The 14,471-nt window shown below is 39.6% G+C and overlaps 1 protein-coding gene across 2 annotated transcripts in view; it reads left to right on the forward strand.

Annotated features, from left to right (window-relative positions):
* LOC143328404 (transmembrane 9 superfamily member 2-like) overlaps nucleotides 1–14,471 on the forward strand; it is a 41,049-nt gene that overhangs the window by 14,948 nt on the left and 11,630 nt on the right. For both annotated transcript variants that reach the window (XM_076743523.1, XM_076743524.1), the window contains exons 4-11: nucleotides 5,630–5,757; nucleotides 6,519–6,648; nucleotides 7,219–7,343; nucleotides 7,631–7,742; nucleotides 8,925–9,004; nucleotides 9,712–9,820; nucleotides 10,985–11,117; nucleotides 13,129–13,248. In XM_076743523.1, coding sequence (XP_076599638.1) covers nucleotides 5,630–5,757; nucleotides 6,519–6,648; nucleotides 7,219–7,343; nucleotides 7,631–7,742; nucleotides 8,925–9,004; nucleotides 9,712–9,820; nucleotides 10,985–11,117; nucleotides 13,129–13,248 — 937 coding nt within the window. The remainder of the gene's footprint in view (nucleotides 1–5,629; nucleotides 5,758–6,518; nucleotides 6,649–7,218; nucleotides 7,344–7,630; nucleotides 7,743–8,924; nucleotides 9,005–9,711; nucleotides 9,821–10,984; nucleotides 11,118–13,128; nucleotides 13,249–14,471) is intronic.

The raw sequence follows: 14,471 nt of genomic DNA on the forward strand, positions 1-14,471 counted from the left end.
TGCCCTAGTCTCTGGAGGGCTTTCCTGTATGTTTTAAGACTGTCTTACCAGGTGAAACGAAATTCTTCCAAATTGGTGGAACGCCATTTCCTTTCTGCTTTTCAAGAATTTTGCTTTCATTTGCTTGTTTGGGGGGGTATACCATGGAGCTAACCTCCTCTGTTTTTTAATCTTCTTTTTTAGAGGGGCAATTGAGTCAAGTGTCATACGCAATGAACCTGTAGCACTATCAACCAGGTAGTCAATTTGGGAGGGACAAAAGTTAGTATAGGAGTCCTCTGTTGTATTGAGACATGGCATTGAATTAAATGCTAATGGGATCATATCCTTACATTTCGTGACAGCACTATCAGACAGGAATCTACCGGCGGAGGGTCTGGTAGTATCAATTCAAAGTGATTAATTGATGGTCCAATAAAGGAGGATTCTGTGAGGAAACTATTGAGAGTTCAATTTCAATGCCATATGTCAGAACAAGGTCGAGAGCGTAGTTAAATCAGTGAGTAGGTTCATATACATTGTGATGGAAGCCAACTGAGTCTAATAATGAGATAAGCGCAGTACTAATGCTGTCATTATCAGTGTTGACATTAACATTAAAATCACCTACAATAATTTGCCTGTTTTAAGGACTTAACCTGATAGAAACTCAGAGAACTCAGATAAAAATTTGGAATAAGGACCAGGAGAGTGGTACACTATAACAATTAAAACTGTCTGCGCTGTTTTCCAGGTTTGATGTGTAAGACTAAGAACAAGGCTTTCAGATGAGTTATGATTGAGTTGAGGTTTAGGATTGACTAATAGGCTTGAGTCAAAATGGCTGCAACTCCACCTTCTCGGCCACTGCCTCGAGAAATGTAAGTATTAATATGGCTGGGAGGAGTAGCTTCATTTAGGCTAACAAAAAGTCAGACAGTAAATCAATATTATGGTCTGATTTTAACTCATTTACTAGTACAGCTTTAGAGGACAGAGATCTGATGTCCACATTTAATTCTCCTGTCTGGTACTATTGCAGTGGTTGTTGTAATTTTTATTAGGTTTTTATGGTTAACTTCTCTTTTGTGTACTTTTGGTTTAATTAGTCTACATGGTCAGCGGGCAGACAGTTTCTATGGAGTATTGGGTGGGTAACTGCTCTAATGGAAGCACACAGAAGTAGGACTGCAGCTCTGCCTCCTCATCTCAACTCTTAGTTGTCATGGGTTTGGTTCAGAGATGAGAGCTGCTCCGTCCAAAGTCGGATGGATGCTGTCCCTCGTAATCAGACCAGGTCCTCCCCAGAAAGTCTGCTAATTATCAATTGAGCCCACATTGTTTGCCGGACACCACCTCGACAGCCAACGATTGAATGATGACGTGCAGCTAAAAATGTCATCACTGGTCAGATTTGGCAGGGGCACAGAGAAAACCATGGAGTCCGACATTGTCTTTGCATATGTACACACCGATTTCACATTTGGTGACCTTCGATTGGCGTAACCAGTTGTGAATAACAATCTTACTGTATTTCCGCTTATCCTGAGCCCGCAGTTTCAAATATGATTCACCATCGCCCACTCTGGCCCCAAGCTGCCAATAATCAGAGTTGGTTTCTCAGGGGTGGGGAGAACCTCTTCGAAACATGAAGTGGTTGACGGTGAACCGTGGGTTTCAGCTTGGGACTATGCTTCTCTCGAACAGTCACCCAGCCTCCCTGGTTTCCTAGCTGCTCGGGAGCTGTTGAGGAGCTACCCTGGGTCAGTCCACACCGACTACAGGGGCCTGACTAACTACAGCTAATGATTTGGTTTCCATGGTGCGGAGCCGGAGAAAGCTGGAGAGTGAGAGGGAGAGAGAGAAGCCATCGCTGCTAAGTTTAACTGGTGTAGCTAGCAGAGAAAAGAAGTGGTCGCTAAAAAGAGAGACTCATGAGTGCTTTAGCTGTACTAATGTTAGTTTAAATAGAGGATAATAAAAGACAGAGCGATTTAAACTTAGACGAGCGAGAGCAACAGATGTATGCTACTACTAACACAGCAACCAGAAACAGGAAATGAGACGATAGACTTAACTCAGCACATCAGGAAATAATAGGAGATAATAATTTAAGAAAACAAGTTGGAAAAATATCAAAAGTTTTTTTTTTTTTTTTTAACACCAGCACAAAAAAAAATACCGAGATACAAGATGCTTGAGATTGTGTGGTGCAAACAAAGTAGATCATGTCCATTGTTTGGGGGTTGCCCGGGTATTATCCCATACTGGCTGGAGGTAAAGAACTGTGTGGAGAAAATATTAAAGGTGAACGCTCCACTTACATTTAATGTGCTTTATTTGGGAAAAGTGAATACAGGAATCACAAGGTTTGGATACAAATACACACTGCTCAAAAAAGGGAACACTTAATCATCACAACATAACACCAAGTCAGTTAACCTTCAGGGATATCAATCTGTCCATTTAGGAAGCACAAGTGATTGTAACTCAGTTACACCTGCTTTGGTGCAAATAAAGCGACAACGGGTGTAATAGAGAGGCAAAGCACCACAACCCCCCAAAAGGGAGTGGTTTTGCATGTGGTGGCAACAGACAGTTGCTCTCTCCTTACCCTTCCTGACTGATTCTTCTCTAGTTTTGAGTTCTGTTAGTGTCCTTGTCACTACTGGTAGCATGAGGCAGTACCTGCATCCCAGTCAGGTTGCACAGGTAGTCCAGCGCCTCCAGGATGACACATCAATACGGTCATAAGGTTTGCTGTGTCTCCCAGCACAGTCTCAAGAGCATTGAGACCAGAAGACCATCTGTTACACAAGGTGAGCCGGTCAGGGCCATAGAAGAGCATCAACCCAGCAGCAGGACCGGTATCTGCTCCTTTGTGTGAGGAGGAACAGGAGGAGCTCTACCAGAGCCCTATAAAATGACCTCCAGTATGCTACTGGTGTGCATGTTTCTGACCAATCTGTCAGAAACAGATTCCATGAGGGTGGCATGAGGGCTCGACATCCTCTAGTGGGACCTGTTCCCACAGCCCAGCACCGTGCAGCTTGATTGGTATTCACCAGAGAACACCAGAATTGGCAGGTCCCCCACTGGCGCCCCATTCTCTTCACAGATGAGAGCAGGTTTACACTGACCACATGTGACAGCTACAGAGAGTCTGGAATTGCTGTGGTGAATGTTATGCTGCCTGTAACATCATCCAGCATGACCGGTTTGGTGGTGGGTCAGTGATGGTCTGGGGAGGCATATCCTTGGAGGGTCGCACAGACCTCCACGTCATAGCCAATGTTACCCTGACTGCTGTTAGGTATCGGGATGAAATCCCCAGAGCGATTGTCAGACCTTATGCCGGTGCATGCGTTCCTCCTGGTGCAGGACAATGCCCGACCTCTTGTCGCCAGAGTGTGTAGGTAGTTCCTGGATGACGAAGGCATTGATGCTATTGACTGACCTTCACATTACCCTGAACTAAATCCAATTGAGCACCTGTGGGATGTTCTGTTTCGGTGCAGCCGACGCTGCCAAGTACTGCCACAGACTGTCCAAGAGCTCACCGATGCCCTGATCCAGGTCTGAGAGGAGATCCCTCAGGACACTACTCATCGACTCATCAGGAACATGCCCAGACGTTATTGGTAGTGCATACAGACACGCATGGGCCATACACAGTACTGAGTCACATTATGAGTTGCCATGATGAAATTCATGCAAGTTGGATAAGCCTGTGATTTCAATTTTTTACTTTGATTTTCGTTGTGATTTTGAATCCTGCCCTGAATGGGTTGAAGATTATGGTTTCCATTGACCGTTGTTACATCATTTTGTTCTCAACAAATTATACAATGTACATCAGTAAAGATTTTCAACTAATTAATTTGGTCATCATGATCATCATGATTTAAGTGTTTTTGAGCAGTGTTATGTTCAGGATAATGTTAGTTGCAAGTTAAAAAAAAGAAAAGAATTCTATCACTAGGAAATGGCTCAAGACAGAGGTACCTAAGTTTGAAGACAGGGTTGATGTAGTACATGATATTTATTTAATGAAGAAGATGACTTTCTTTGGCAAATTGGATAAATTTAAGAGATTCTGAAATAACTGGATTGAGTATATGTTGCCAGTTAGGTCAAATTTTGTAGTAAAGTAAATAGGAAAACCTCTTAGTTCAAAGCTACAGATTTTTTCTACATTTGTGCTACATTTTAATTCTATTTTATATGTAACTTATATTCAGTATGTGTTTGTAGAGGTTGTATATTTTATTCTGTATTTGTTCAAGGTAGGGCTGGGCGATATGGCCTAAAAATAAAATCTCAGATTTTTTCACAAAAAACTCGATTTACGATTTTTTCCGATTTTTTTCCTACTTTTTAAAGAAGACAATAAGTACAAATGACAGAGTCAAGCACGTGTAAGAGATTTTTATAACCTGGCTTCTCCACAGTGCTCGGCGGGAGCATGTCTTTACCTATATGATATGCCACTGCTTCCGTTATGTCTTTGTGCCTTTTAGATGATTTGTCATAAGGCACTGAAGCAGAGCACCTCTGCATGGTGGCCTGCTGCTTGTGCGGTGGTGCTGCGGTAGAAGATGTTACTGGATGTTGGCGAATACAGCTGCGCTCCAAAGGGTGAGCACAGCTAAGGTGGTTAAACAAGTTTGTGGTCTTAAACGGTCTTGGTGGGGACGACGGTCTTGCATACTTTACAGACCACATTGGTCTCACTACGGTCCGACTTACAAAATCCAAAAAACTGCCATACTGGCGAGCTGACGTTCCCTGTTTTATCGACAATTTCTTTGCTCGCTGCAGCGCTCACTTTCTATTTTTCATCTCACTCCTTGTGAAGAATCAAACACGAGACAACGCGATGGCGCAACCGAACTTATACTGTTACATGGCTACGGAAGCTCCTGGGGGGCAAAAGGCGCGTCGTAGCAAGAGGAGAAAAAACTTGAGTTTTTTATTTTTTAAATCGTCCACAGCAAAAAATTCGAATTAATTGAAAAAATCGATATATCGCCCAGGCCTAGTTCAAGGCACAGTATGTTTCCTGTTGAATTTAGTTTTGTTTCTTACGCAAAAATGTAAGAGACAAAAATGTTGGATGGATGTAAGGATGTCTATTTTAATAATAAAAAAAATAAAAATAAAAAAAAATTTAAAAAAGTAGGAAAATGGGAAGAAAAAAAAATTAATGGTCAAAGGTCAAGGTACTGTCACTTCACAAAACACGTTCTTGGCCATAAGTCAAGAATTCATCCACTCATGAAAGTCCACTCAAAAGAATATTAGGATAAAATTATGACATTTTATATTCAAAAGGTCAAAGGTCAACTTCCCTGTGACCTCATAATTTGCAACAACGCTTTTCTGGCCATTATTCAGCGCCATAACTCAGTAACAGAAGGTGACTATATTTACATTTGGTCAGATATTGTATTTGTAACACTGATCTTGGATGTCCACCATTAAGCTGCAGTGATTATATAGATTTTTTGTGCTTGTGGGTTGAAGATGGCTGTGTAGCATTTTTTTTTTTAGCTCATTTGCACCATTGTTAATATCAGTGATGGCAGACAAACAAAACCCAGTTGTTACAGTGCCAAAGCACATATTAACTGTGTGTCCTGTCTGTCAGTTTGAATTTAAGAAACCTGCAGTGTGTCAGAAGGTGTGTACCCGAACCTATGACACCAACAACCCGTCAGATAAAGCCAAACTGGACTTCCTCAAGAAAGGCATGTTACTGAACTATCAGCATCACTGGTGAGTATGATTCACTGACATACACATTTCATAAAATGAGGGAAAATGCAACCTCATGTACATTGGCTTGCAGACACATGAAAAACGCACCAGAATTAGTATTCTGGGGATCTATAAATCGTAAACCAAGTTGGCCTCTATAATCAAACAGGAATTGTTATGTCAGTACATGAAAATATATTTCTGGAGTTGCAGCTCTTTGAATACCACAAGAACCAGCTGTACAAGAACTTCTGTCTAAATAAAATACATGTCTCAAATTGGTAAAATTGTTCAAATGAAGAATTGCCTGAAGAAAGAATAAATCAACAAGATTATGAATCTGACCAGACATTAAATGTCAGCTTTCAGTACTTGAAAGTTAGGGTTAGGGTTTTTGACACTTGGTTCTACAGATACATTTTAGTCATTACCTGAAAGTGCTGAGGTTCAGTACCAGGCGTCCATATCACTTTATCATTGCTTGTTAATATACTAACTTACCTACAAACTATGCTAAAATTCTTTCTCATTCTCAATTTTAGATGAAAAATTGACTCAAAAATGTGGCAATGGGCAGAAAAGAAATGTGATAGCTGACCGTACATGCAAACTGGGATTTTGGAGTTGTTATTTTGAATAATCTGACTATTTTAGGGCTGTATTTGAGACCATCACAGGCTTTTGTTTGTGTGTGTGTGTGTGTGTGTGTGTGTGTGTGTGTGTGTGTGTGTGTGTGTGTGTGTTTGTTTGTTTGTTTGTTTGTTTGTTTGTGTGTGTAGGATTGTGGACAACATGCCGGTAACCTGGTGCTATGATGTTGAAGATGGACAAAAGTTTTGTAATCCTGGTTTCCCTATTGGCTGTTACGTCACAGAAGCAGGCCGACCCAAGGATGCATGTGTGGTCAATGTGAGTGGTTCACACATGGGCAACAACAGAGCCCAATTTACACCTCTTACACCTTTAGACCTCTGTACAGAATAATTTAAATTTTCACAAAAATTTCTATGTGGACATCTCCACCTACGCCTAAGTGAAGAGTCATTCCAGCTTCATGTTTCCTTACACTGATTTCCATCAGTCCTACACAAGGAGGTTTACAGTTTTTGAACTGAAACTGAAAAACTGACAAAAGAATATTAATCATTAATCTTCATTACTTCTGTATTTAAACATATTCACCAAAGGCTATTCATTCGTGTCATTCACTGATGTATAGAAAAATGATAAGATGGTGAGCTCTGATCAGTAACATGCTGACACTGTTGGCAGCCACTGACTACTGTTACATCAGGATTTTAAGCTGAAATGTTGGCAGCTGCATGCATCAGTGTCTGCCACAGTGTTGTTTTTTTTTTGTCTGTGTTTTATACCAGCAAAAGTTTGAATGGTTCATATCTTACACATAGCTATAACTATTGTAACACATTCCTATTCCATCTATGCTTTGAACTTTTCTGTCTTGGCTTTGTTTTCCAGTCTAACTTTAATGAAAAGGATGCTTTTTACATCTTTAACCACGTGGACATTACTATCCATTACCACATTGTTGAACATGAACAACTCGGAGCACGGTTGGTTGCTGCCAAGATTGAACCCAAAAGGTAATAACTTACAGTTTAGCTTCTTTGGAGCAACCTAGTCAAGATATGGATGCTTTTTTTTTGTCTTAGTGTGGTATTTTTACATTTGGTCCAGCTTTTGGTCCACTTTTTTGTGACTGCTACAGGAGCTCTGGTCCATTTCACTAATTAATAAGATTATGTGATATTATTTAGTGTTGTCATAGGTTCTGCCTGAATTTTGAGCATATCTTTATCTGCAAATTGGATATTGATGGACTTCACTTTCATTTGAAATATATTTCCATTGTCCCTCTTTCTCTATCCAGCTATGAAAACCCTAATGATGACAGCCCTGATTGTTCTGGAGGGCCAAGGTTCCTGAAAAACAAACACACAGGAGTGTTCAAGATCCCATACACTTATTCTGTCAACTTTGTGGTTAGTGCAATAGTATACTTTTGTTGTGTTTAATGCTGCCTATGTTTTGTGAGGCTCTAAAGTAGACCTAGGCTACTGAAGCTGGACTAATGCTGATATTGAGGGAAAGTGAAAAACCTGACTTTTTGTTTTTGTGTAGATTCCTGAAAAGCTTTTCCCTGGGGCTTTGGAGAGCCATTGCCGCTAAAACCATTCCACCCAATTGTAGTCTGTTCACACTAATGCTCTGCCTTTTCTCAGTTTTGTTCTACATCTTTATTCAGCACAAATTGGTGTCATGGTGTTCGTCAAGAACTGGAGTGGAGGTCGAAACAATGTTCAAATTGAGGACACTTTTTTCATGATCATATATTATAGTTGGGCATGTTCGAGTCTATGACAGGTTAAACACAGGTCATGACATGGCAAGTTGTGACTACAGCAGCTCAAATATATGTCCAGGAGCAGGTGGTCTCTGTTTTTGCAATGGAATTCATGTTTCTGGGCATGTTGATGATCAAATGATCACCACGTTTCACGTTATTTGATACATACCATAGCGATTTGCATAAATAAAATCAATGTAGAATTTAATATTTGGTCTGTTATTGTTGTTATGAATATCAACATCAATATTAATATCAATGTTAATATTATTGGTGTTAATGTTAATATTATTATTAATATTAATTGTAATATTTCTTACTAAGAAAGGTTATTTTAGTTAGAGGTTTTTTACATGCAGTATTATTTGCTGACAATCTGGAAACAAATAGTTGCATGTTCAGTCTTCTATCTTCATTGCACCATTAACTTGATGTACTGCAAAAAAAATCTATATGTTTTTGAAATAACACCCTTTTGTTTCTGAAAATACCGTTATGTGCCATTTTCATGTGCACAGAGGTTTCTGTGGTTAATTGGAACAGCCTATTGCTGGTTGCACATAATTTAAATACCTCATCTGCCGTGGTTAAGTATGGCTTCACAATGACATCATCTCTCCAATTAGAGACATACAACTTACACAGATATGTATCCGCTACCTTCAGATGGCTCAGATGGCCTTTAATATAGGCTACCTGCTAATGTGGTTGACTTGTAACAATCAACACAGCTGAAGACAGAACTCTGTGTGTGTGTGTGTGTGTGTGTGTGTGTGTGTGTGTGTGTGTGTGTGTGTGCGCGCGTGTGTGTGTGTAGGAAGACAAAAATATTCGCTGGGCATCTAGATGGGACTACATCCTGGAGTCAATGCCTCACACCAACATCCAGTGGTTCAGGTAAGACTCAAACACAAGCACACTGACATACATGATGAATAAAGAAATATTTTCAAGATGTTGTTCTGGAGGTTGCGCCCATGTTCATAAATGTTCTGTCACTGATGTTCATAAGCTCCATAACAGTAAGTGTTGTTGACACAAATTGAAGTTGTACTCAGATTGCAAGTCAAGGTTTGAGAGTGTGCAGGGGCTAACTTGTAACTACTGACCCAAGAGAAAAGATTTACGGAAGCAGTAAGTGCCTTATTTGCGAGACCTTTTAAGATGCATGGTCTAAGTTGAGCAGTTTGTTTATCTTGCATACACATTTTAAGTCATGGCAGAGCAAACTCCACTGGATTTTAAACAGCACTGGTGTATGAAGTGTCTGTCAGGTGATTCTGCCTGTCTTCCTTCTACTGACAAGACTTGTGTTTTTCTGCCCACCAGAAAAAGCAAGTGCGATTTAGTACAGCAGGTTAAACAATTCTTGGAGAAGCATAACAAAAATTGTTGTTTTACTAAAGAAGTCAGGCAATATTTGGCCTTTTTCCCACAGGAATTCTGTGTCATCCAGGGGCAGTTTTCAGTAACAGCAGGTTGACCCATGTCACCTGAGACAATCCATATCAAAATACTGAAACAAGATTAATTAAGATGTAAGTAATGAGCCCAGTTAGTCACACAGCAATAACTAATCAAGCTTTGCTGTTTTTTCTTCCCAGCATAATGAACTCATTGGTGATTGTGTTGTTCTTGTCTGGAATGGTAGCCATGATCATGCTTCGGACTCTGCATAAAGACATTGCCAGATATAATCAGATGGACTCTGTGGTACGTACCTGTCTCTGTTGCTGATTGGAACACTTTTGAGCTTCTGTGGTCAGAAAATTGCCATACTTCAAGGTTTGTAGTCACAGTGATTATTAACTAATTTAACTATAATTATACTAGTACAGTGCCCATTCAAAATGTGCCTGTTCAGAACAGCTAATTACAGGGCATTCGGTATTCCTGCCTGCAGCTATCTCAATATCATTGACCTACAGGGCCACAGAGCCCCTGCAGTTCTAGACACAGCAGTTCCAGACCAAGCAAAAACAAAATGTACAATTGTTTTATGTATTAATAACATTGAATTATCCACTGTGTAGGGTTGTCGAAACATCAACATTAAAACTCAAATTATCTGATGCCTTGTTAGATGCCATTGAGAGAGAGGGTTAAAGTTCTAAGATTTCAGAAGATTTCAGACCTGGTTGATTTGGCAACACCTTCTTTTTTTCATTCTTGGGGCAACAAAAAAAACTATTTTTGTCTTTATAAAGAAGTCATGCAATAATTGCTTTTTTCCATTATTCTGTGAGCAACCTTGATCTGATTTTATTCTGCCCACAACATGATTGCAAACAGCAGGGCACAGTGAAAGGTGTTGGTACGTCGTTAATAAGTTGGAGGTGTGCAGCCTATCACCTTCAGCTCTTCATCTCATGGCACACTGATGTGAGATGAAGAGCTGCCCCTACTGCGGTGTCTCCTGTAGTTGGTAATGTCCTGCGCTAGATAGATTACACTACAGGTAGGATGAAAAAAGTGCACTGTCCCTTTAACAGACATTTATTTAAATGAAAATCTTCATTCTAACCCTCTCTTTACATGGCTTTGGGTATAACGTAGTCACTGACTGACTGCAATTTGGGCATGCAGGGTGAAGTTTCTCTTTTTAGAGCTGCTCATCCAAACTACTTTACACTGGACCCTGCACCTTCTTGGGTCCTCAGTAATACACTGACCAAGTGTGAAGTCAATCAGAAGAACAGTTGTCAAGAAGACTGAAGGATAAGCTAACAGACAGAGATTTCGCCATTAAGCCAGATTTGCCATCACATGAAATGTAATCATACAAGGCAGTCGTGGCATTACCCTAAGATGTGACAGCTGCATATGACGAACATTAAGGGTGAAGCTGTGTTGTTCTCATCATATTTTTTTCTCCAGGAGGATGCCCAGGAGGAGTTTGGATGGAAGTTGGTCCATGGAGATGTTTTCCGACCTCCCAGGAAGGGAATGCTCCTGTCGGTTTTCCTTGGCTCTGGAACCCAGATCTTCATTATGACCTTTGTTACCCTTTGTATGTCTTTGATATCTTCCTGATTCTTTAGTAGAATGAAAAAACAGTCATAGATGTCAATTATGGTGACAGTGCTCGGTAGGCTCATTGCTTCATTACTTGCCCTTGCCTGCCTCTCCTTAGGACACTCTGGAAACAGCTATGCTGTGCTGTCAGCAATGACAGATCTTGAACGTAATTTCTATTGGTTATATAAGTTCTTTAGTGCAAGTTTAATTACTGAAATCTGGGGATTCAAACATCACCAAACATTGGAGTCCAATGGGACAAATGGCATGATAGAGCAGAGGGAAGATGGACACATGCCCTTGTAGTCAGTAATCATGATGGATCATCAGCCAGTTATGTGTGTAGCGCTTTATTGTTCCTTATGGATACTTGAGAAAACGCTTGCACACTGACTTGCACTCTTTTCTTGCCTTGCACCTACTTAATTCCTATAACTACTCTCCATGCAGGTACTTCACATTAACTCCTGATACCTTTCAATTAAGAGCTCCATCCGTTCTGCTGACCCTTAAATACCATAATAACTTAAACAATTACTATTGCATGGTCTACTGACATTATTATAATGTAAAATTGTGTGCACAATTCAGCAAAATCCGCAGTTCTGAATGCAAATAAAGGGGACTTTTAACATTCCAGTGAAGTAATTGCATAAAGCAAATTTGATATGAGAATGATTACTGTGATTGTCTACAAATTGCTCAGACGTTCTTTCTGTTTGATACAATCACAAAGATCTATTTTAAATACAGTAAATGAGCAGCTGACGTCACAGCAGAAATAACAAGAAACTGTCATGCATGGTGGTTAATCTGCATTACTGAGTGACCATTTTAAATGAGTCACTCGTTGATGCCAAGGGGAAGTCAACAAGGGCATTTTGAAAAACTAATGCAATGCATCTGGTGTCATGATTCTTTAATGACTAAATTCATGGGATCCTTATTGAAAATGTTTAATGTGTTTATTCTGAGAAATGTACAGTGGCCCAGAGTGCAAAACACAGCATTTTAGAAAACATAATAACACATTAGTAAACACAAAAACAAAACCGCAGCATTCTAGAAAACATAGTAACACATGAGAAAACACAAACACACATTTTAGAAAACACAACAAGGCCAAAGTTACATTTCAGAAAACACAAAAAAAATTAATTTTAGAAAGTATTAACACATTTAAACACAACATTTTGGACAACACATTAAAACCAAAAATGTCACAATTTTGAAGGTAACAAAACCGAAAACAGCATTTTAGAAAACATCAATAAATTCAACAGCAAATTTCAGAAAACATAGTAAAGCCAAAAACACATTTTAGAAAACACAACAAAACCAAAATGCATTTTAGAAAAGATATTAACACACAAGAGAACAAAAAGACAGCATTTCAAACAAAAATACGAATTTATTAGAAAACAAAAGCACAATAATTAAGAAAACACATGAACAAAATAGACAAATTAACAACTGTCGTGCCATAAATAAAATGAAAGAGGAATTAAAATCTGTTCCATTTTTTTTTATGTCAGTCTGATAATGATACACATAGTTTTTAATCTTGTTATTTCAACATAAGCATAATCAGATCATCAAAATGATCCACAAATACATTAGGAGGTTGAGAATCACACTCCATTTTAGGGAACACCATTATAGAATTCAACCTGTATAATCTTTATTCCATCATGTTGGTCAAACCTATATTGTAATTCAAAATGCAGAATTCTTGGCACACGTTAAAAAGAAGGTAAAGCTCACCGCCATTGTTCCCGGTTACCACTGGGGAGGTTCAGTTGGAACAGGTAGGTTTTATATATGCTTTTGTGCTTTCAGGCCTGCAGTAAAAATGCAATATCGATCAATATTTCATAATCAGTTTCAGCTATCAATATTAGTATCAGCCTAAGAAGTCCAGTATCAGTGGTGCTCTATATCTACCTTGCTTATCCTAACTTCACTTGTGTAACTTGTAACAGAGTAATCTCTCCCCTCTCCAGTCTTTGCCTGTCTTGGGTTCCTCTCTCCGGCGAACCGTGGGGCTTTGATGACGTGTGCTGTTGTTCTCTGGGTTCTTCTGGGAACTCCTGCTGGATATGTGGCTGCTCGCTTCTACAAATGTAAGTGAGAAGGAAAACAGCTATCTGCCCCGCCTGAAGGTCCCGTTCAAAAAAGATGTGCAAATGATATCACAGTACAAATACGTAATTTTGCAGCTCAGTACAATTTCCCTGTGTCTTGTGTCCTATTCCAATTACCCATGGCTTTGCACCAAGAATACAGTAAGCAGGACAGTGGCAGAGAGAAGGATGAAAATTTGATTTTCAGACCGCAAACTACAAGTCTTGGCTGCGAAGGTGCAGAGGCACACCTTCAGAATGTAAAAGAAATTCCCAACGGCAAAGTCCCAACAATCAGTAGCAATGGGCTCCTCTTGGCAGCTGCCTAACACTCTGAAAATATAAATAATTGATGGAGATAGCAAAGTGTTTTCAGGTAGTCATTTCCTCAGTTTGTAATGTAATTAAGAAATGGCAGTTAACAGGAACAGGAGGTATATTTGAAATACACCTCCACAGACCAAGAAGACTTTCTGAGAGAACTGGGGCTCAGGAGGTAGAGCGGTTGTCCACTTATCAGAAGGTCAGTGGTTCAGTCCCTGGCCTTGGCAGTCTACATGTCAGAGTATCCTTAGGCAAGATACTAAACCCCAAATGGCCCCCAATGCTGTGCCATCAGCATGTGAGTGTATGTGAATGGTTAAAAGCTTGAAATGAGCTGGTGGCCTAGCCATCGTATGAATGTGTTTGAAAGGGTAAATGCACTAAATGACTAATGTTGTTAAAGTACTGACTAGAAAAGTGCTATATAAATGCAGTCCATTTACCATTGACCTGCTCACTGGAACTCCTCAAACTCCTCAGTGAGGAGAATTACGAGCAGTAAAGACTAGTCTCACACACACACACACACACACACACACACACACACACAGCAAACAATTGGGGTTCAATTTGGGGGTTCAAGATAACATTAGAGTTGAGTTTAGGTTTGGAAATTGATTATTTGCTTTTGTCTTTGAAGCACTCTGTGATGAAAAGTTCTACAGTAATAATTATTGTAATAATAATGTAAAATGTTATGTATACTATTTACTGAATTTACAGTTTGTTTGTTTTTTCACACATAGGTGGATTTATTGCACATTTTGCAAGGTCACATGAGGCAACCTGAAAACACAGCATATTATTGTAATGTAGTTGAATGATGTTTTGTCTGACATGCCTTCCCTCGTCTGCTTCCAAATGAGGTAATGGGGCATATATGTATATAGGCATATGCC

Source organism: Chaetodon auriga, chromosome 11 (assembly GCF_051107435.1).
Source record: "Chaetodon auriga isolate fChaAug3 chromosome 11, fChaAug3.hap1, whole genome shotgun sequence".
NCBI classification, from domain to species: domain Eukaryota; kingdom Metazoa; phylum Chordata; class Actinopteri; order Chaetodontiformes; family Chaetodontidae; genus Chaetodon; species Chaetodon auriga.